We start from the raw sequence: 25,300 nt of genomic DNA on the forward strand, positions 1-25,300 counted from the left end.
CAAAACATTGCCACCTGCAACCGATACTGATGGCAATTATGTCAGAATTGATCAATGGTAAACGAAGGTAATTTCAACCCGAAAATATCAACATCTCTGTCGAATGATTTTGGCGATTTCATCGAGCTTTAGTTACCCAGTTGTAGAAAGGAGTTTCAGCATTCTTGGTGATTCTCCGAATACTCAGACATTGAGATTGAATATAGAAACCATGCATCAATGCTATCTAGACAGTGAAATACGCACTAAACAAACCCGCTGTTCCACATTTTCACAAAGGCAACGACGTCATGTACGACCCTGTAGATAAAAATTTGGTGAGAAACATCCAACATTCTGCTGGATGTTACAAGGCAGAGCTGACAGAAAAGAAATTCGCAGAGTCCAGGAAAGCCGTTGAAAAACTTTCAAAGAAGAAATAGTTTCAGCTAAAAGACAGAGAAGTAAGGGGCTAACTTTAGACGCGTTTAAAGATGACGTGGACTCTACTACTTTAAAATGTTTGCAGTGTAAGGTCTGCTTTTTGTAATCTTTGACTCAAAATGAATAAGTATCAGTTTGTCAAAATATTTCACTAAAATTACGAAATAATGGTATAGTGCGTGTCTTCTTTTCTCGGACATTAATCGTTGGGGCGTTTCACACAACAAGATAAAATAAATTACTAATGCATGATTGGAATAGCCTTTCGTCAAGAACCTTTGGCAATAAGCCCCATATTCGCCAAGAAATACAGATAATTGATAGTACGATGGACTGATGAATTGTTCCGTAAGCTTAGGCGAAAAATGGTACCGGTACCATTTTTCCACTCTGCTCAGATTAAAAGTTGACCCGGCCGGCTGCCAATCGACCCTGTACAATACTCTTCTTTTGTTCGAAGGAATGAGAACCTAGGCTTTCGTCAAGTTGCAGTAATGAAGTCACAGGACAGGATCGGAAGATTTTCTTTTTTCCAGATTGAGTGATATGCCTCAATGAAATAGGTCGATAGAAATTAGTTTGTCTTAAAAATATCATTATTACATGATAACTAGATTTAAATACTCTGAATGATATCATTTTTTAATCTTGCGTAATGAGCGATTTATAAATATTTGTGATCCATTTACACCAAATAAACCTTTAAAGAATGGTATTTCGCATCGGATGTTGTACCAAAAATTCCAGATTGATACACTACATAGTTTTTCAAGCACCATGCTGTTATCCTGCGCAAAGCTGCTAGCCAACAATGCCCACCGGAGCTGAAAATCTGTTAGTTTGGTTGGGTGACCAAGGACGGTATTCCCATTCCTGCCATCTCAAAAGGACCCGCGGGACCCAAGGCACTCCTCGAGGTCATTGCAGGTAACTGTGCATCAGAAGCGAAGGCACGTAGTGCGCATAGCTGCAGCTGTCATCGTGAGGGACTTTCGTGCAGAATCTACTGCAAATGTTCATCTTGGGAAAAGTGTCATAATCCACATAAAGCTGATCAAGAGGAAGAAGATGACAATGAAACCCATGAGCAGCAAGAGGACAATTGAGCCGAAGATGAATTGGAACCAGATATGGGACTTGATGAATGGGAAAAAAATATGACAGTTTTTAAATGGCTTTGTGCAGAATATCACTTGAGGTCCTCACAGGTTACAGAAATCAAGTCAATTCTAACTACCTTGAATTGATCTCAGACGTCCCATACAATGTTGATAACTGTTTTATCAATAGCATATTGAATAATTGCAGTTATAGTTGTTATATTTATAGTCTATGGTTCAACACCTTCAATCAGATACCCAACATGGATGGGTTTGTCGATGATTACAGATTTTTCTAATTTTTAAGTGGCGGGCATTTATAAAGGCATTTTTCGTCACAGAAAATTATATATTCTGTTGTAATTGTTATTTTCACATTCTGTGACCTTCAAAGACCTTGAAATGGATACCAAACATTGATATGTTACTATAAAATTGTGGATTTTTAATTTCTTAATGGACATTTTGGGGCATGGTACCTTCTGGGGCTATGAAAAAGTTGCCCAAGGTTTCCAAGGTGGCATCAGTGGATATTTTCCGTCTTTATTTCCGATCTAACTGTCTAACTGTCCGATCATTTGTATTCAAGCCGATAGAGTTTTGACTCTTTTTCATTAGTTCTGCTTAATCTCTAGAGTACCGATGTTTAATTTTGATGTTGGATTAAACATACACTGATGTAAATTTAGAAAAGTCCATATTAAGTATCTCGTTTCTTGTTTATAATGCTTATCATCTTCAGCATTAACGACCAGATGGTTGTCCTCGGCCTAAAACGCTGCCGTTAGCAAACATCTTAAGGAATAAGAGGTCAATGAATAGGAAATTTACACGTGAAACGATCATTGGACTTTTATTTACCAAACTTTGAGTTTGTATTAACTTAATTCGTTGCATGATCCTCCATCTTAGTCCTAAAGCCAGGCAGACATTTCAGGCACCGCGCAATGCAGTTAATTCAACAGCTCGCAGAATAAAATCAATTAGTTTCACCACTGTCAGAGAACTAGGATAAATTAAATATAAGGCCTATGTGGGATCATTAAAATGTATGACAGCTTATACCAAATTAACACTCTTCTGTTTCTGTCAGTCATAAAAGGCGTACTTGCTTATACTAAAAACAATTGAATGATATTTACTAATAGTTACCCCACATCCAATAATCTTATATAATAATACCGAATTGTCGTACCGACTGCTCCGCCGTTTATGGATGTATCGTCCTGAATTTGCCCGGTGGTAGATCTCGATGTCTTTTATCGTTTGGGCATGGTTTCCAATGAAAATGTATTCTATAATTATGTGGTTGGCCATCTACTAAATTTTTTGTGGTATCTCCTACTGTTCACAAAGGGCGCATTGGTCTGCTGGCATCACTGACTTGAGACAGCCACTGCTGATAGAGTACGAGTTTTTGCTGCATTTGTGAAATTGTTTTTCAAATTTAACATATCATGAGCAATTAACCCACTTAATGTAATGCTGCCGGTTCAAAGCAATACACTCACTCACTGAAGTCAGCAGAGTGATTGTATTGGGCCGAGGCGTTAGCGTGTGTGACCAAACATTTTTGTTGTTTATCTGTTACCTGTTGCACCCGCGGGTTCAAATCTTCAGTACCGCGTAAAATTGAAATGATCATATCAGTACTTTACATTTATTTGTTTCTACATAGAGTTCTGTTACCTTGGTCCTCCGTGGGAGGAAGACATTTTCAGTATGCGATTAAGGGCCTCAGTATCATCGGGCACATGTCAAGTCCGTCCGAGATCCCATATAGTCCCAACGGGCATGGGTGATAACACTACATAATAGGCCATAAAATATTCCTACTCATTTCAAGTGTAATGAATTAAAAAGTCGGAAGTTCTACGTTTAAAAATAACCCGTGGTTTCCACGGGCTTTCCACTAGTAATAACGAATACACGTAGTCATATTTCTTCCCAACATACGCCCATCGTGTAAGGTCTCATGTCAAGTACATCCTTATTCAAAAATATTTGTCATATAATTGAACCTCGTTACCATAACATAATTAACTGGTAAATTTGCATTAGTCGTATCAAGATAGTAGATAACATGAAATATAAGATGAAGAAGTTGACTTATGTTCGTGTTCTATTACATCCAACTAGATATGGATGAGTGTTCCCAGAATCCATCGGTCTGTGGCGGTGGAAAGTGTAAGAATGAAATTGGATCATACGGTTGCATCTGCCAGAATGGTTGGATTCTCTCAGAAAATCGGAAATCATGTACAGGTTAGTTTACCTTTATCTTACTTCATGAGAGTGATAACCCATTATGTTTTCAGATCGGAGTACCCGTACATTTTATTAAGTAAATGTTTTGCTATATAAACGGAAGAAAAAACCTTATTATCAGTAAATATTGATATAGTAAAACCAAATATCAACACATACAAATATCATTTATTGAATTTATGTGACTTTTATTAAGATTGATGTATAATAAATGGAAACAGTTCAAACAACAAACTATCAAATGAATATTAAATGTTAATTAGACAATGTATTCAATTTAATACGGATGAAAAATTATATTCCTTTAAATGAATTAACAGTTTAAAATAGTATGTCAAGATTAAAAATCAAATGATAAATCATTTAGAATTATTGAATACATTAATGAGAATAATAATGAAATATTCCAATCACTACAATTTAATTCGTGAGAACTTGATGAATTGATTAAAGAATGTAAAAGATACGTAAAGGGGTCTTTTTGAAGAAACAAAAAATATATGTTTTTAATTTGCAGAGATAATCATACGAACTGAAAATAAAAGGAGTTATGTATGATATGAACAATAATAAATTAGATAATAAAACAATGGAAAATGTAGCAATACAATTAGACAATGAAAGAAGAAATGTTTGTGGAAAAAAGTATTCAATGGGATTGAGACAATGAAATTAATGTAATAAGAGTTCTGATAAAATAGTTAACTGTAGTTGCGGTAGAACATATGCTCACAAACCTTGAATAGCACATATTCAATTGTCACGGGCGACAAAACAAAAATAATGAATTGTCGCGGGCAATAAAACCAAAATAATGAATTGTCTCGGGCGACGAAACCAAAATAATGAATTGTCGCGGGCGATAAAACGAAAATATTGAATTGTCGCGGGCGATAAAACCAAAATAATGAATTGTCGCGACGACAAAACCAAAATATTAAATTGTCGCGGGCGACAAAACCAAAAAAAAAAATTGTCGCGGGCGACAAAAACAAAATGTAAAACCAAAATAATGAATGGTCGCGGGCATCAAAACCAAAAAGAAGAATTGTCGCCGGCGATAAAACCAAAATATTGAATTGTCGCGGGCAACAAAACCAAACTAATGAATCGTCGCGGGCGATAAAACCAAACTAATGAATTCTCGCGGGCGATAAAACCAAACTAATGAATTGTCGCGGGCGATTAAACAAAAATATTGAATTGTCGCGGGCGATTAAACCAAAATAATGAATTGTCTCGGGCGATAGAACCAAAATATTGAATTGTCGCGGGCGATAAAACCAAAATAATGAATTATCTCGGGCGATAAAACCAAAATATTGAATTGTCGCGGGCAACAAAACCAAAATATTGAATTGTCGCGGGCGACAAAACCAAAAAAAAATTTCGTAGGCGACAAAAACAAAGTATAAAACCAAATTAATGAATTGTCGCAGGCGTCAAAACCAAAAACAAGAATTGTCGCGGGCGACAAAACCAAAATAATGAATTGTCGCTGGAGATAAAACCAAAGTAATGACTTGTCGTGGGCGATAAAACCAAAATATTGAATCGTCGCGGGCGACAAAACCAAACTAATGAATGGTCTCGGGCGACAAAACCAAAATAATGAATTGTCGCGGGCGATAAAAACGAAATATTGTCGCGGGCGATAAAACCAAAATAATGAATTATCGCGGGCGATAAAACCAAAATATTGAATTGTCGCGGGCGATAAAACCAAAATAATGAATTGTCGCGGAATGATGCAATCGTGAGTTGAAATAATACCTGAACAAATCGATGCACAGACATTTACTTTAGATATCTACTTGAACAATCGAGCCTACTCAGTAATATACTCAGTTTTTTACGAAACCTGGAGTTTTTGTTTCAGAGAAATTTGAGTATCAGTATCCGATGCTATATACTAACGTTAACGTTAGTTATCATCGCTCCGTCATGCTAAGTTATACATTTCATGTCAACAAGTATCTACAGGCAGCTGTACAGTGTGTACACACTATATCTGAATACGAGGCTGGAATAACAGGCTCACTTCACGTAGGTTCATGATGAGGAGAAACTCGCAGCTGATCCCCGGAACGACGATGTAGTAACACACGTCGATTCGTCGATGTTTACGGCTCGACAGTGCTTTTAAAATCTAAAGTAGTAAATCTCCAGTGTATCGGTAATATGATTTGATGAGGAAAATGGGCTATTGTTAAAATCACTGTTTGAAGACCGCGACTGAATGTGAAGTCTGCGGCAATAAATTAGTTCATTTATACTTGAATTGATAATCGAAGTGACAGTCGGCCTGCGGGTTGATTTCGGGATGACGACTCGAAAAACATGTCGCCCCATTGAATGGGGCTAAATTTTCGATGTTTACGGCCCGACAGCGCTTTTGTAACGATGATTCGTGAAAAAACACGCGGGCTATTTGTAGATCTCAGTGAGCTGAACGATATTATATGGATTGTATATGAAACAGCGGTAAGGTAACAAAGCCTATGTTCTTTTGGTAAAAATAGTGTGGAAGAAAATAATAATAAATATAGCTGCAAAGCAGCGATAACGGGTTTTCTGCACAGTCTTAGAATCCTGTTCAACGGGGGATTTCAACAGAGCATTTGATAAGGCTAAACATCAGCCATTACTAAACAGGCTATTAGGAAACAGTATCAATGATAGGTCGCCCAAATGGCTCAGCAGTTATCTCTGAACGGAAACTTGTAACCGAAATCAACGGAACGCCTCATCTTGGAATGAGACGGTCTAACTAGTGGAGTCACTCAAGGTAGTATCCTAACTCGTCTTCTGTTTAATGTCCTGACAAATGACATACACAGTAATCCAAAATATACCAGACCGAGTAAATTTCCAAAACAACCTTAACACACTGTTCGACCAAAAAACTTAATGTTCCGACAAAACCACGGGCGACAAAACCAAAATTATGAAAACCAAATTAATTAATTGTCGCGGGCGACAAAACCAAAAAGAAGAATTGTCGCGGGCGACAAAACGAAAATAATGAATTGTCGCTGGAGATAAAACCAAAGTAATGAATTGTCATGGGCGATAAAATCAAAATATTGAATTGTCGCCGAGCGACAAAACCAAACTAATGAATGGTCGCGGGCGATAAAACCAAAATAATGAATTATCGCGGGCGATAAAACCAAAATATTGAATTGTCGCGGGCGATAAAACCAAAATAATGAATTATCGCGGGCGACAAAACCAAAATATTGAATTGTCGCGGGCGACAAAACCAAAATATTGAATTGTCGCGGGCGACAAAACCAAACTAATGAATTGTCGCGGGCGACAAAACCAAAAAAAGAATTGTCGGGGCGACAAAACCAAAATAATGAAATGTCGCGGGCGATAAAACCAAAGTATTGAATTGTCACGTGTGACAAAACCAAAATAATGAATTGTCGCGGGCGACAAAATCAAAATAATGAATTGTCGCGGGCGATAAAACCAAAATAATGAATTGTCTCGGGCGACAAAACCAAAATAATGAATTATCGCGGGCGATAAAACCAAAATATTGAATTGTCGCGGGCGACAAAACCAAAATAATGAATTGTCGCGGGCGACAAAATCAAAATCATTGTTTTCTCGCGTTATTTTAGTTTTGTCGTTTTGTCGTAATGTCGCCCTAATTTGCATATTCGTGTTTTTTTTATCAGCCACCATACTAAAGCCTTAAGGTCGCGTAAAACTCGATAACCACTTCAAGCGACACAGCGAACGATCTCCTTTCCCCCACAGCGAACGCTTACTCCGAATGTCAAGTGTGAGTCCAGCATACGGATAGGAGTGTGTTATATACTTGTATTTAGTAAATACCTTGTGCATTTGACAATGATCGGTATGTACTGTAGGAAATATAGAGTATTGATAAATGGTTGAAGCCCGCGGCCGAATAAAGTAATATATTCTTTTATTTTGATACCTCGTCGACATAACAGCTTTTCTCCGCTATATCTCTTCGGCCTGTTTAGTTTAGGCCTACGATTCCCCGGTACACTAAAGATTTATCTTAGTAAATACACGGTTAATTCGGTAAAGAAAAATAGGTATTGTTATACTAACTCCTTGAAACCCGCAGCCAAATCACTGGTAGTAATAAATTAATTTGTACTCGATTTGATTCTCATGATGAGGAGAAACTCGCAGCCCATCCCCGGAACGTCGATGTAGTAACACACGTCGTTTACGGCTCGACAGTGCTTTTAAAAGTAGTAAATTTCCAGTGTATCGGTAATATGATTTGATGAGGAAAATGGACTATTGTTAAAATCACTGTTTGAAGACCGTGACTGAATGTAAAGTCTGCGGCAATAAATTAGTTCATTTATACTTGAATTGATAATCGAAGTGACAGTCGGCCTGCGGGTTGATATCGGGATGACGACTCGAAAAACATGTCGCCCCATTGAATGGGTCTAAATTTTCGATGTTTACGGCCCGACAGCGCTTTTGTAACGATGATTCGTGAAAAAACACGCGGGCTATTTGTAGATCTCAGTGAGCTGAACGATATTATATGGATTGTATATGAAACAGCGGTAAGGTAACAAAGCCTATGTTCTTTTGGTAAAAATAGTGTGGAAGAAAATAATAATAGATATAGCTGCAAAGCAGCGATAACGGGTTTTCTGCACAGTCTTAGAATCCTGTTCAACGGTGGATTTCGACGAAGCATTTGATAAGGCACAACATCAGCCATTACTAAACAGGCTATTAGGAAACAGTATCAATGATAGGTCGCCCAAATGGCTCAGCAGCTATCTCTGAACGAAAACTTGTAGCCGAAATCAACGGAACGCCTCATCTTGGAATAAGTCGGTCAAACTAGTGGAGTCACGCAAGGTAGTATCCTAAGTTGTGTTCTGTTTAATGTCCTGACAAATGACATACACACTAATCCAACATATCCCAGACCGAGTAAATTTCCAAATCGACCTTAACACGCTGTTCGACCAAAAAACTTAATGTTCCAACAAGAAAAGCTTGTTCGAATGAAAATAATTCTGTTTGATCGAACTATACGCTTTTTGCTTGAACCAAAAATTTTCTTCATTCTGACAAAAAATGTGTTCGAATAAAAAGCTATGTTATTGTTGAAATGAAAAATTTTAAGTCCCGGCAAAAAAATTTGGTCGAGCGAAAACAATTTTTTCGAACGAATGTTTGAATGAAAACAATTCTGTTCGATTGAACGAAATACTTCATACTTTCGGTTCGGAGAAAAAACTTTTTTCAATATACTTGTTCGAACGAAAAACTTAATGTTCTGACAAGAAAATTCTGTTAAAAAAAAAAAAGATTCTGTTCAATTGAACGATTGTTCGAACGAAAAACCTTTCGTTTGGACAAAAAAAGTTTGTTCAACTTTGTTCTTGCGATTTTGTCGCGTCGCAGAAAGTAGAACACGTACGACTCCATGTGACTGGCGTTGCTGAAAGATCAGGACGCCAGTGATATGACGACTGAGTTTCAAGTCGTCAAAACGTCACGATACGTCAACATATTTATGTTGACTTGATGCGATATATCGCGATATATCGACATAAATATGGCGACTTGTCGAGTTGGAACGCGACAACTCGAGGCCCTTTATCGCTTCCGTAGATCTTTCATTAAGTAGGATCACTTGAATGATCGCTTTTAATATCACTTAAAAAAAAAAAAATAATCTGCCAAAATGACCTTAATATTCGACACTATATCTACGGAAGCGATAAGTACGGAAGCGATAAGGGGCCTCGAGTTGTCGCTTTCCAACTCGACAAGTCGCCATATTTATGTCGACATATCGCGATATATCGCGTCAAGTCGACATGAATATGTCGACATATCGTGACGTTTTGACGACAAATTTCGCTTTTTCGCCCATTTTCCACGGGACAAGCCGTCATTTGAAGACACGTCTAAATGTAAGATGAGGACGCCAGTAATATGACGACTGAGTTTCAAGTCGTCATGAATATGTCGACTTGTCGCGAGGAAAATGGTCGTGAAAACGAAATATGTCGTCAAAACTTCACTATATGTCGACATATTCATGTCGACTTGACGCGATATATCGCGATATATCGACATAAATATGACGACTTGTCGAGTTGGAACGCGACATTTCGAGGCCCCTCATCGCTTCCGTAGATAAGGGGGCACGAGATGTCGCGTTCCAACTCGAATAGTTGCCATATTTATGTCGACATACCGCGATATATCGCGTCAAGTCGATATATCGTGACGTTTTGACGACATATTTCGTTTTCTCGACCATTTTCCTCGCGACAAGTCGACATATTCATGACGACTTGAAACTCAGTCGTCATATTACTAGCGTCCTCATCTTACACTTAGACATGTCTTCAAATGACGGCTTGTCCCGTGGAAAATGAGCAAAAAAGCTAAATTTGTTGTGAAAACGTCACGATATGTAGACATATTCATGTGGACTTGAACGACATAAATATGGCGACTTGTCGAGTTTGAACGCGACAACTCGAGGCCCTTTATCGCTTCCATACTATATCAGATTAATCGACTTCAAAATAGGCGAAAGCATAAGTCTTTATTACGTTATTAATTGGCCTAATTATTCAAAGTGGGCGACAAAACCAAAAAAATTAATTGTCGCGGGCGATAAAACCAAAATAATCATTTGTCGCTGGCGATAAAACCAAAATATTGAATTGTCGCGGGCGACAAAACCAAAAAAAAATGAATTGTCGCGGGCGATAAAACCAAAATAATGAATTGTCGCGGGCGATAAAACCAAAATAATGAATTGTCGCGTGCGACAAAACCAAAATAATGAATTGTCGCGTGCGACAAAACCAAACTAATGAATTGTCGCGGGTGATAAAACCAAAATAATGAATTGTCGCGTGCGACAAAACCAAAATAATGAATTGTCGCGTGCGACAAAACCAAACTAATGAATTGTCGCGGGTGATAAAACCAAAATAATGAATTGTCGCTGGTGATAAAACCAAAATATTGAATTGTCGCAGGCGATAAAACCAAAATATTGAATTGTCGCAGGCGATAAAACCAAAATATTGAATTGTCGCGTGGACAAAACCAAAATTTTGAATTGTCGCGGGCGACAAAACCAAACTAATGAATTGTTGCAGGCGATAAAACCAAAATAATGAATTGTCGTGGGCGATAAAACCAAAATAATGAAATGTTGCTGGTGATAAAACCAAAATATTGAATTGTCGCGGACGATAAAACCAAAATAATGAATTGTCGCGGGCGATAAAACCAAAATAATGAATTGTCGCGTGCGACAAAACCAAAATAATGAATTGTCGCGGGCGATAAAACCAAAATAATAAATTGTCCCGGGCGACAAAACCAAAATATTGAATTGTTGCGGGCGACAAAACCAAACTAATGAATTGTTGCGGGCGATAAAACCAAAATAATGAATTGTCGCGGGCTATAAAACCAAAATAATGAATTGTCGCGTGCGACAACACCAAAATAATGAATTGTCGCGGGCGATAAAACCAAAATAATGAATTGTCGCGGGCGACAAAACCAAAATAATGTATTGTCGCAGGCAATAAAACCAAAATAATGAATTGTCGCTGGTGATAAAACCAAAATATTCAATTGTCGCAGGCGATAAAACCAAAATATTGAATTGTCGCAGCCGATAAAACCGCGACATAAAAAAAATTGTCGCAGGCGATAAAACCAAAATAATGAATTGTCGCGGGCGATAAAACCAAAATAATGAATTGTCGCGGGCGACAAAACCAAAATAATGTATTGTCGCGGGCGATAAAACCAAAATAATGAATTGTCGCTGGTGATAAAACCAAAATATTGAATTGGCGCAGGCGATAAAACCAAAATATTGAAGTGTCGTAGGCGATAAAACCGCGACAAAAAAAAAAATTGTTGCAGGCGATAAAACCAAAATAATGAATTGTCGCGTGCTACAAAACCAAAATAATGAACTGTCGCGGGCGATTAAACCAAAATAATGAATTGTCGCGGGCGATAAAACCAAAATAATGAAATGTCCCGGGCGACAAAACCAAAATATTGAATTGTTGCGGGCGACAAAACCAAACTAATGAATTGTTGCGGGCGATAAAACCAAAATAATGAATTGTCACTGGCGATAAAACCAAAATATTGAATTGTCGCAGGCTATAAAACCGCGACAAAAAAAAATTGTCGCGGGCGATAAAACCAAAATAATGAATTGTGGCGTGCGACAACACCAAAATAATGAATTGTCGCGGGCGATAAAACCAAAATAATGAATTGTCGCGGGCGATAAAACCAAAATAATGAATTGTCCTGGGCGACAAAACCAAAATATTGAATTGTTGCGGGCGATAAAACCAAAATAATGAATTGTCGCGTGCGACAACACCAAAATAATGAATTGTCGCGGGCGATAAAACCAAAATAATGAATTGTCGCGGGCGACAAAACCAAAATAATGTATTGTCGCAGGCAATAAAACCAAAATAATGAATTGTCGCTGGTGATAAAACCAAAATATTGAATTGTCGCAGGCGATAAAACCAAAATATTGAAGTGTCGTAGGCGATAAAACCGCGACAAAAAAAAAATTGTCGCAGGCGATAAAACCAAAATAATGAATTGTCGCGTGCTACAAAACCAAAATAATGAAATGACGCGGGCGATAAAACCAAAATAATGAATTGTCACGGGCGATGAAACCAAAATAATGAATTGTCGCGGGCGACAAAACCAAAATAATGTATTGTCGCGGGCGATAAAACCAAAATAATGAATTGTCGCTGGTGATAAAACCAAAATATTGAATTGTCGCAGGCGATAAAACCAAAATATTGAAGTGTATTAATATTGAAGCGATAAAACCGCGACAAAAAAAAAAATTGTTGCAGGCGATAATACCAAAATAATGAATTGTCGCGTGCTACAAAACCAAAATAATGAACTGTCGCGGGCGATTAAACCAAAATAATGAATTGTCGCGGGCGATAAAACCAAAATAATGAAATGTCCCGGGCGACAAAACCAAAATATTGAATTGTTGCGGGCGACAAAACCAAACTAATGAATTGTTGCGGGCGATAAACCCAAAATAATGAATTGTCACTGGCGATAAAACCAAAATATTGAATTGTCGCGGGCTATAAAACCGCGACAAAAAAAATTGTCGCGGGCGATAAAACAAAAATAATGAATTGTCGCGTGCGACAACACCAAAATAATGAATTGTCGCGGGCGATAAAACCAAAATAATGAATTGTCGCGGGCGATAAAACCAAAATAATGAATTGTCCTGGGCGACAAAACCAAAATATTGAATTGTTGCGGGCGATAAAACCAAACTAATGAATTGTTGCGGGCGATAAAACGAAAATAATGAATTGTCGCGGGCGATAAAACCAAAATAATGAATTGTCGCGGGCGACAAAACCAAAATAATGTATTGTCGCAGGCAATAAAACCAAAATAATGAATTGTCGCTGGTGATAAAACCAAAATATTGAATTGTCGCAGGCGATAAAACCAAAATATTGAAGTGTCGTAGGCGATAAAACCGCGACAAAAAAAAAAATTGTTGCAGGCGATAAAACCAAAATAATGAATTGTCGCGTGCTACAAAACCAAAATAATGAACTGTCGCGGGCGATTAAACCAAAATAATGAATTGTCGCGGGCGATAAAACCAAAATAATGAAATGTCCCGGGCGACAAAACCAAAATATTGAATTGTTGCGGGCGACAAAACCAAACTAATGAATTGTTGCGGGCGATAAAACCAAAATAATGAATTGTCACTGGCGATAAAACCAAAATATTGAATTGTCGCAGGCTATAAAACCGCGACAAAAAAAAATTGTCGCGGGCGATAAAGCCAAAATAATGAATTGTCGCGTGCGACAACACCAAAATAATGAATTGTCGCGGGCGATAAAACCAAAATAATGAATTGTCGCTGGTGATAAAACCAAAATATTGAATTGTCGCAGGCGATAAAACCAAAATATTGAAGTGTCGTAGGCGATAAAACCGCGACAAAAAAAAAATTGTCGCAGGCGATAAAACCAAAATAATGAATTGTCGCGTGCTACAAAACCAAAATAATGAAATGACGCGGACGATAAAACCAAAATAATGAATTGTCACGGGCGATAAAACCAAAATAATGAATTGACCCGGGCGACAAAACCAAAATATTGAATTGTCGCGGGCGACAAAACCAAAATAATGTATTGTCGCGGGCGATAAAACCAAAATAATGAATTGTCGCTGGTGATAAAACCAAAATATTGAATTGTCGCAGGCGATAAAACCAAAATATTGAAGTGTCGTAGGCGATAAAACCGCGACAAAAAAAAAAATTGTTGCAGGCGATAAAACCAAAATAATGAATTGTCGCGTGCTACAAAACCAAAATAATGAACTGTCGCGGGCGATTAAACCAAAATAATGAATTGTCGCGGGCGATAAAACCAAAATAATGAAATGTCCCTGGCGACAAAACCAAAATATTGAATTGTTGCGGGCGATAAAACCAAAATAATGAATTGTCGCGGGCGACAAAACCAAAATAATGTATTGTCGCAGGCAATAAAACCAAAATAATGAATTGTCGCTGGTGATAAAACCAAAATATTGAATTGTCGCAGGCGATAAAACCAAAATATTGAAGTGTCGTAGGCGATAAAACCGCGACAAAAAAAAAATTGTCGCAGGCGATAAAACCAAAATAATGAATTGTCGCGTGCTGCAAAACCAAAATAATGAAATGACGCGGACGATAAAACCAAAATAATGAATTGTCACGGGCGATAAAACCAAAATAATGAATTGACCCGGGCGACAAAACCAAAATATTGAATTGTCGCGGGCGACAAAACCAAAATAATGTATTGTCGCGGGCGATAAAACCAAAATAATGAATTGTCGCTGGTGATAAAACCAAAATATTGAATTGTCGCAGGCGATAAAACCAAAATATTGAAGTGTCGTAGGCGATAAAACCGCGACAAAAAAAAAAATTGTTGCAGGCGATAAAACCAAAATAATGAATTGTTGCGTGCTACAAAACCAAAATAATGAACTGTCGCGGGCGATTAAACCAAAATAATGAATTGTCGCGGGCGATAAAACCAAAATAATGAAATGTCCCGGGCGACAAAACCAAAATATTGAATTGTTGCGGGCGACAAAACCAAACTAATGAATTGTTGCGGGCGATAAAACCAAAATAATGAATTGTCACTGGCGATAAAACCAAAATATTGAATTGTCGCAGGCTATAAAACCGCGACAAAAAAAAATTGTCGCGGGCGATAAAACCAAAATAATGAATTGTCGCGTGCGACAACACCAAAATAATGAATTGTCGCGGGCGATAAAACCAAAATAATGAATTGTCGCTGGTGATAAAACCAAAATATTGAATTGTCGCAGGCGATAAAACCAAAATATTGAAGTGTCGTAGGCGATAAAACCGCGACAAAAAAAAAATTGTCGCAGGCGATAAAACCAAAATAATGAATTGTCGCGTGCTACAAAACCAAAATAATGAAATGACGCGGACGATAAAACCAAAATAATGAATTGTCACGGGCGATAAAACCAAAATAATGAATTGACCCGGGCGACAAAACCAAAATATTGAATTGTCGCGGGCGACAAAACCAAAATAATGTATTGTCGCGGGCGATAAAACCAAAATAATGAATTGTCGCTGGTGATAAAACCAAAATATTGAATTGTCGCAGGCGATAAAACCAAAATATTGAAGTGTCGTAGGCGATAAAACCGCGACAAAAAAAAAATTGTTGCAGGCGATAAAACCAAAATAATGAATTGTCGCGTGCTACAAAACCAAAATAATGAACTGTCGCGGGCGATTAAACCAAAATAATGAATTGTCGCGGGCGATAAAACCAAAATAATGAAATGTCCCTGGCGACAAAACCAAAATATTGAATTGTTGCGGGCGATAAAACCAAAATAATGAATTGTCGCGGGCGACAAAACCAAAATAATGTATTGTCGCAGGCAATAAAACCAAAATAATGAATTGTCGCTGGTGATAAAACCAAAATATTGAATTGTCGCAGGCGATAAAACCAAAATATTGAAGTGTCGTAGGCGATAAAACCGCGACAAAAAAAAAATTGTCGCAGGCGATAAAACCAAAATAATGAATTGTCGCGTGCTGCAAAACCAAAATAATGAAATGACGCGGACGATAAAACCAAAATAATGAATTGTCACGGGCGATAAAACCAAAATAATGAATTGACCCGGGCGACAAAACCAAAATATTGAATTGTCGCGGGCGACAAAACCAAAATAATGTATTGTCGCGGGCGATAAAACCAAAATAATGAATTGTCGCTGGTGATAAAACCAAAATATTGAATTGTCGCAGGCGATAAAACCAAAATATTGAAGTGTCGTAGGCGATAAAACCGCGACAAAAAAAAAAATTGTTGCAGGCGATAAAACCAAAATAATGAATTGTTGCGTGCTACAAAACCAAAATAATGAACTGTCGCGGGCGATTAAACCAAAATAATGAATTGTCGCGGGCGATAAAACCAAAATAATGAAATGTCCCGGGCGACAAAACCAAAATATTGAATTGTTGCGGGCGACAAAACCAAACTAATGAATTGTTGCGGGCGATAAAACCAAAATAATGAATTGTCACTGGCGATAAAACCAAAATATTGAATTGTCGCAGGCTATAAAACCGCGACAAAAAAAAATTGTCGCGGGCGATAAAACCAAAATAATGAATTGTCGCGTGCGACAACACCAAAATAATGAATTGTCGCGGGCGATAAAACCAAAATAATGAATTGTCGCTGGTGATAAAACCAAAATATTGAATTGTCGCAGGCGATAAAACCAAAATATTGAAGTGTCGTAGGCGATAAAACCGCGACAAAAAAAAATTGTCGCAGGCGATAAAACCAAAATAATGAATTGTCGCGTGCTACAAAACCAAAATAATGAAATGACGCGGACGATAAAACCAAAATAATGAATTGTCACGGGCGATAAAACCAAAATAATGAATTGACCCGGGCGACAAAACCAAAATATTGAATTGTCGCGGGCGACAAAACCAAAATAATGTATTGTCGCGGGCGATAAAACCAAAATAATGAATTGTCGCTGGTGATAAAACCAAAATATTGAATTGTCGCAGGCGATAAAACCAAAATATTGAAGTGTCGTAGGCGATAAAACCGTGACAAAAAAAAAAATTGTTGCAGGCGATAAAACCAAAATAATGAATTGTCGCGTGCTACAAAACCAAAATAATGAACTGTCGCGGGCGATTAAACCAAAATAATGAATTGTCGCGGGCGATAAAACCAAAATAATGAACTGTCGCGGGCGATTAAACCAAAATAATGAATTGTCGCGGGCGATAAAACCAAAATAATGAAATGTCCCGGGCGACAAAACCAAAATATTGAATTGTTGCGGGCGACAAAACCAAACTAATGAATTGTTGCGGGCGATAAAACCAAAATAATGAATTGTCACTGGCGATAAAACCAAAATAATGAATTGTCGCGGGCGATAAAACCAAAATAATAAATTGTCCCGGGCGACAAAACCAAAATAATGTATTGTCGCAGGCAATAAAACCAAAATAATGAATTGTCGCTGGTGATAAAACCAAAATATTGAATTGTCGCAGGCGATAAAACCAAAATAATGAATTGTCACGGGCGATAAAACCAAAATAATGAATTGTCGCTGGCGATAAAACCAAAATATTGAATTGTCGCAGCCGATAAAACCGCGACATAAAAAAAATTGTCGCAGGCGATAAAACCAAAATAATGAATTGTCGCGGGCGATAAAACCAAAATAATGAATTGTCGCGGGCGACAAAACCAAAATAATGTATTGTCGCGGGCGATAAAACCAAAATAATGAATTGTCGCTGGTGATAAAACCAAAATATTGAATTGTCGCAGGCGATAAAACCAAAATATTGAAGTGTCGTAGGCGATAAAACCGCGACAAAAAAAAAATTGTTGCAGGCGATAAAACCAAAATAATGAATTGTCGCGTGCTACAAAACCAAAATAATGAACTGTCGCGGGCGATAAAACCAAAATAATGAATTGTCGCGGGCGATAAAACCAAAATAATGAATTGTCCCGGGCGACAAAACCAAAATATGGAATTGTTGCGGGCGACAAAACCAAACTAATGAATTGTTGCGGGCGATAAAACCAAAATAATGAATTGTCACTGGCGATAAAACCAAAATATTGAATTGTCGCAGGCTATAAAACCGCGACAAAAAAAAATTGTCGCGGGCGATAAAACCAAAATAATGAATTGTCGCGTGCGACAAGACCAAAATAATGAATTGTCGCGGGCGATAAAACCAAAATAATGAATTGTCGCGGGCGATAAAACCAAAATAATGAATTGTCCCGGGCGACAAAACCAAAATATTGAATTGTTGCGGGCGACAAAACCAAACTAATGAATTGTTGCGGGCGATAAAACCAAAATAATGAATTGTCACTGGCGATAAAACCAAAATATTGAATTGTCTCAGGCTATAAAACCGCGACAAAAAAAAATTGTCGCGGGCGATAAAACCAAAATAATGAATTGTCGCGTGCGACAACACCAAAATAATGAATTGTCGCGGGCGATAAAACCAAAATAATGAATTGTCGCGGGCGACAAAACCAAAATAATGTATTGTCGCAGGCAATAAAACCAAAATAATGAATTGTCGCTGGTGATGAAACCAAAATATTGAATTGTCGCAGGCGATAAAACCAAAATATTGAAGTGTCGTAGGCGATAAAACCGCGACAAAAAAAAAATTGTCGCAGGCGATAAAACCAAAATAATGAATTGTCGCGTGCTACAAAACCAAAATAATGAAATGACGCGGGCGATAAAACCAAAATAATGAATTGTCGCGGGCGATAAAACCAAAATAATGAATTGTCCCGGGCGACAAAACCAAAATATTGAATTGTTGCGGGCGACAAAACCAAACTAATGAATTGTTGCGGGCGGTAAAACCAAAATAATGAATTGTCACTGGCGATAAAACCAAAATATTGAATTGTCGCAGGCTATAAAACCGCGACAAAAAAAAAATTGTCGCGGGCGATAAAACCAAAATAATGAATTGTCGCGTGCGACAACACCAAAATAATGAATTGTCGCGGGCGATAAAACCAAAATATTGAATTGTCGCAGGCTATAAAACCGCGACAAAAAAAAAATTGTCGCGGGCGATAAAACCAAAATAATGAATTGTCGCGTGCGACAACACCAAAATAATGAATTGTCGCGGGCGATAAAACCAAAATAATGAATTGTCGGGGGCGCCAAAACCGAAATTATTGTTTTGTCGCCTTATTTTAGTTTTGTCGTTTTGTTATAATGTTGCCCTTATTTGCATATACGTGTTTTTTACGCATGGCCCTTATCAGCAACCATACTATAAAGCCATAAGGTCGCGTAAAACTCGATAAACACTTCAAGCGACACAGCGAAAGATCTCCTTTCCCCCACAGCGAACGCTTAGAAGTGGCTACTAGCCCTATGTAGGCCTATGTATATGCGTAGGCCTAACATCCGGACAGATTGGTCGTAGGCCTATTGAATAAAAACCCACCTAAATATCGTAAATTTTGTTTTGAAGTTCAATCCAATGAGTCCGTTAATAAAGGCAACAATTATACTGTGTTTTAGTATAGCTCAGTACCGGTAGGCCTAAAGCCGCGTAAAACTCGATAAACACTTCAAGCGACACAGCGAACGATCTTCTTTCCCCCACAGCGAACGCTTACTCCGAATGTCAAGTGTGAGTCCAGCATACGGAAAGGAGTGTGTTATATACTTGTTTTTAGTAAATACCTTGTGCATTTGACAATGATCGGTATGCACTGTAGGAAATATAGAGTATTGATGGTATTGGTATAGAGTTTGTAGCCCGCGGCCGAATAAAGTAATATATTATTTTATTTTGATACCTCGTCGACATAACAGCTTTTCTCCGCTATATCTCTTCGGCGTGTTTGGTTTAGGCCTACGATTCCCCGGTACACTAAAGATATATCTTAGTAAATACACGGTTAATTCGGTGAAGAAAAATAGGTATTGTTAAACTAACTCCTTGAAACCCGCAGCCAAATCACTAGTAGTAATAAATTAATTTGTACTCGATTTGATTCTCATGATGAGGAGAAACTCGCAGCTGATCCCCGGAACGACGATGTAGTAACACACGTCGATTCGTCGATGTTTACGGCTCGACAGAGCTTTTAAAATCTAAAGTAGTAAATTTCCAGTGTATCGGTAATATGATCTGATGAGGAAAATGGGCTATTGTTAAAATCACTGTTTGAAGACCGCGACTGAATGTGAAGTCTGCGGCAATAAATTAGTTCATTTATACTTGAATTGATAATCGAAGTGACAGTCGGCCTGCGGGTTGATTTCGGGATGACGACTCGAAAAACATGTCGCCCCATTGAATGGGGCTAAATTTTCGATGTTTACGGCCCGACAGCGCTTTTGTAACGATGATTCGTGAAAAAACACGCGGGCTATTTGTAGATCTCAGTGAGCTGAACGATATTATATGGATTGTATATGAAACAGCGGTAAGGTAACAAAGCCTATGTTCTTTTGGTAAAAATAGTGTGGAAGAAAATAATAATAAATATAGCTGCAAAGCAGCGATAACGGGTTTTCTGCACAGTCTTAGAATCCTGTTCAACGGTGGATTTCAACAAAGCATTTGATAAGGCTCAACATCAGCCATTACTGAACAGGCTATTAGGAAACAGTATCAATGATAGGTCGCCCAAATGGCACAGCAGTTATCTCTGAACGGAAACTTGTAACCGAAATCAACGGAACGCCTCATCTTGGAGACGGTCTAACTAGTGGAGTCACGCAAGGTAGTATCCTAAGTCGTCTTCTGTTTAATGTCCTGACAAATGACATACACAGTAATCCAAAATATACCAGACCGAGTAAATTTCCAAAACAACCTTAACACACTGTTCCACCAAAAACTTAATGTTCCGACAAAACCACGTGCGACAAAACCAAAATTATGAATTGTCGCGGGTGACAAAACCAAAATATTGAATTGTCACGGGCGACAAAACAAAAATAATGAATTGTCGCGGTCGATAAAACCAAAATAATGAATTGTCGCGGGCGATAAAACCACAATAATGAATTGTCGCGGTCGTTAAAACCAAAATATTGAATTGTTGCGGGCGATAAAACCAAAATATTGAATTGTCGCGGACGACAAAAACAAACTATTGAATTGTTGCGTGCGACAAAACCAAAATAATGAATTGTCGCGGGCGACAAAACCAAACTAGGGGCCCAGGGATACCATGCTCACTTGGGCAGTGGTTTCAAATGCTCAACAATCTAACAATTTCAATACAAAACGCCCTCTAGTGACCATATACAAAAACTAATGACCTTGAAACCCACCACAATCATAGAACATGTGAGCAGCTATGATTTTGTAATTGATTGTCATAACAAAATATGCCTCGTTACCAATTTAATATGGAAATACTAAGTTATTCTACTATTCAATGCCCCCTGGTGACCATATGCAAAACCCAATGACCTTAAAACTCACCACAATCGTAGTACATGTCATGAAATACAACTTTGCAATTGATCATAGTAACAAAATATGCCCAGGTACCAATCTAATAAGGAAATACTAAGCCATTCTACTATTCAGCGCCCCCTGGTGACTATATGGAATAACTAATGTCCTTAAAAACTCACCACAATCATAGACGATGTCATGAACTACAACTTTGCCATTGATCATGGTAACAAAATATGCCTTGGTACAAATATAATATAGCGATACTAAGTTATTGTATTATTCAACGCCCCCTGATGGCCACATACAAAAACCAATGACCTTAAAACTCACCAAAATCATAGAACACGTTATGGGCTACAACTTTGCAATTGAATATAGTAACACAATATGCTTAGGTATCAATTAATTGTGGAAAAACTTTTTCCCACCTACGAATGAGTACTGATGACACCAAGATGGCCGCCAATTGCGTCATAATTGGCTGATCAAAAATACCTGTTGTAGGTATAAAACATCCCTCTCTAAAGAATATCCACCAGCAATTGCAATGAGAAATGGCAAACCAGTAGGAAGCTACGGGACCTAGAATTCTGGCCAAAATTGACATTTTTGGGCACTAAAAAGGTCATAGGACGGCCATCTTGAGTCAGATTGACCCAATTTTCTTTGCTGATGGGCCTTTGGTAGATTCAAATATAAACGAAAGATCAAGGTAATTGATCAAAGCGTCTTCAAAATTTTCTTCGGGTGACAAAACCAAAACAATGAATTGTCGCGGGCGATAAAACCAAAATAATGAATTGTCTCGTGCGACAAAACCAAAATAATGAATTGTCGCGGGCAATAAAACCAAAATAATGAATTATCGCGGGCGATAAAACCAAAATATTGAATTGTCGCGGGCGATAAAACCAAAATAATGAATTGTCGCGGGCGACAAAACCAGAAAAAGAATCGTGGGGGCGACAAAACCAAAATAATGAATTATCGCGGGCGATAAAACCAAAAGGAAGAATTGTCGCGGGCGACAAAACCAAAAAAATGAATTGTCGCTGGAGATAAAACCAAAGTAATGAATTGTCGCAGGTGACAAAACCAAAATATTGAATTGTCGCGGGCGACAAAACCAAAATATTGAATTGTCGCGGGCGACAAAACCAGACTAATGAATTGTCGCGGGCGACAAAACCAAAAAAAGAATTGTCGGGGCGACAAAACCAAAATAATGAATTGTCGCGGGCGATAAAACCAAAATAATGAATTGTCGCGGGTGACAAAACCAAAATGGTGAATTCTCGCGGGCGACAAAACCAAAAGGGTGAATTGTCGCTGGCGACAAAACCAAAATAATGAATTGTCGCGGGCGACAAAACCAAAATGGTGAATTGTCCAGCCGACAAAACCAAAATGGTGAATTGTCGCGGGCGACATAACCAAAATAATGAATTGTCGCGGGCGATAAAACCAAAATGATGAATTGTCTCGGCCGACAAAACCAAAATAATTAATTGTCGCGGGTGATAAAACCAAAATAATGAATTATCGCGGGCGATAAAACCAAAATATTGAATTGTCGCGGGCGATTAAACCAAAATAATGAATTGTCGCGGGCGACAAAACCAAAACATTGAATATTGAATTGTCGCGGGCGACAAAACCAAAAAATGAATTGTCGCGGGCGACAAATCCAAAATAATGAATTGTCGCTGGAGAAAAAACCAAAGTAATGAATTGTCGTGGGCGATAAAACCAAAACATTGAATTGTCGCGGGCGACAGAACCAAAATATTGAATTGTTGCGGGCGACAAAACCAAACTAATGAATTGTTGCGGGCGATAAAACCAAAATAATGAATTGTCACTGGCGATAAAACCAAAATATTGAATTGTCGCAGGCTATAAAACCGCGACAAAAAAAAATTGTCGCGGGCGATAAAACCAAAATAATGAATTGTCGCGTGCGACAAGACCAAAATAATGAATTGTCGCGGGCGATAAAACCAAAATAATGAATTGTCGCGGGCGATAAAACCAAAATAATGAATTGTCCCGGGCGACATAACCAAAATATTGAATTGTTGCGGGCGACAAAACCAAACTAATGAATTGTTGCGGGCGATAAAACCAAAATAATGAATTGTCACTGGCGATAAAACCAAAATATTGAATTGTCTCAGGCTATAAAACCGCGACAAAAAAAAATTGTCGCGGGCGATAAAACCAAAATAATGAATTGTCGCGTGCGACAACGCCAAAATAATGAATTGTTGCGGGCGATAAAACCAAAATAATGAATTGTCGCGGGCGACAAAACCAAAATAATGTATTGTCGCAGGCAATAAAACCAAAATAATGAATTGTCGCTGGTGATAAAACCAAAATATTGAATTGTCGCAGGCGATAAAACCAAAATATTGAAGTGTCGTAGGCGATAAAACCGCGACAAAAAAAAAATTGTCGCAGGCGATAAAACCAAAATAATGAATTGTCGCGTGCTACAAAACCAAAATAATGAAATGACGCGGGCGATAAAACCAAAATAATGAATTGTCGCGGGCGATAAAACCAAAATAATGAATTGTCCCGGGCGACAAAACCAAAATATTGAATTGTTGCGGGCGACAACACCAAACTAATGAATTGTTGCGGGCGGTAAAACCAAAATAATGAATTGTCACTGGCGATAAAACCAAAATATTGAATTGTCGCAGGCTATAAAACCGCGACAAAAAAAAATTGTCGCGGGCGATAAAACCAAAATAATGAATTGTCGCGGGCGATAAAACCAAAATAATGAATTGTCCCGGGCGACAAAACCAAAATATTGAATTGTTGCGGGCGACAACACCAAACTAATGAATTGTTGCGGGCGGTAAAACCAAAATAATGAATTGTCACTGGCGATAAAACCAAAATATTGAATTGTCGCAGGCTATAAAACCGCGACAAAAAAAAATTGTCGCGGGCGATAAAACCAAAATAATGAATTGTCGCGTGCGACAACACCAAAATAATGAATTGTCGCGGGCGATAAAACCAAAATATTGAATTGTCGCAGGCTATAAAACCGCGACAAAAAAAAAATTGTCGCGGGCGATAAAACCAAAATAATGAATTGTCGCGTGCGACAACACCAAAATAATGAATTGTCGCGGGCGATAAAACCAAAATAATGAATTGTCGGGGGCGCCAAAACCGAAATTATTGTTTTGTCGCCTTATTTTAGTTTTGTCGTTTTGTTATAATGTTGCCCTTATTTGCATATACGTGTTTTTTTACGCATGGCCCTTATCAGCAACCATACTATAAAGCCATAAGGTCGCGTAAAACTCGATAAACACTTCAAGCGACACAGCGAAAGATCTCCTTTCCCCCACAGCGAACGCTTAGAAGTGGCTACTAGCCCTATGTAGGCCTATGTATATGCGTAGGCCTAACATCCGGACAGATTGGTCGTAGGCCTATTGAATAAAAACCCACCTAAATATCGTAAATTTTGTTTTGAAGTTCAATCCAATGAGTCCGTTAATAAAGGCAACAATTATACTGTGTTTTAGTATAGCTCAGTACCGGTAGGCCTAAAGCCGCGTAAAACTCGATAAACACTTCAAGCGACACAGCGAACGATCTTCTTTCCCCCACAGCGAACGCTTACTCCGAATGTCAAGTGTGAGTCCAGCATACGGAAAGGAGTGTGTTATATACTTGTTTTTAGTAAATACCTTGTGCATTTGACAATGATCGGTATGCACTGTAGGAAATATAGAGTATTGATGGTATTGGTATAGAGTTTGTAGCCCGTGGCCGAATAAAGTAATATATTATTTTATTTTGATACCTCGTCGAC

At 38.1% G+C, this 25,300-nt stretch overlaps 1 protein-coding gene across 1 annotated transcript in view; it reads left to right on the top strand.

Moving 5' to 3' along the window:
• Window positions 1–25,300, top strand: part of LOC141906266 (fibrillin-3-like) — a 769,611-nt gene that overhangs the window by 348,776 nt on the left and 395,535 nt on the right. The window contains exon 31 of the mRNA XM_074795508.1: window positions 3,663–3,788. Within this exon, the coding sequence (XP_074651609.1) occupies window positions 3,663–3,788 (126 nt within the window). The remainder of the gene's footprint in view (window positions 1–3,662; window positions 3,789–25,300) is intronic.

Source organism: Tubulanus polymorphus, chromosome 5 (assembly GCF_964204645.1).
Source record: "Tubulanus polymorphus chromosome 5, tnTubPoly1.2, whole genome shotgun sequence".
Classification (NCBI taxonomy): Eukaryota; Metazoa; Nemertea; class Palaeonemertea; order Tubulaniformes; family Tubulanidae; genus Tubulanus; species Tubulanus polymorphus.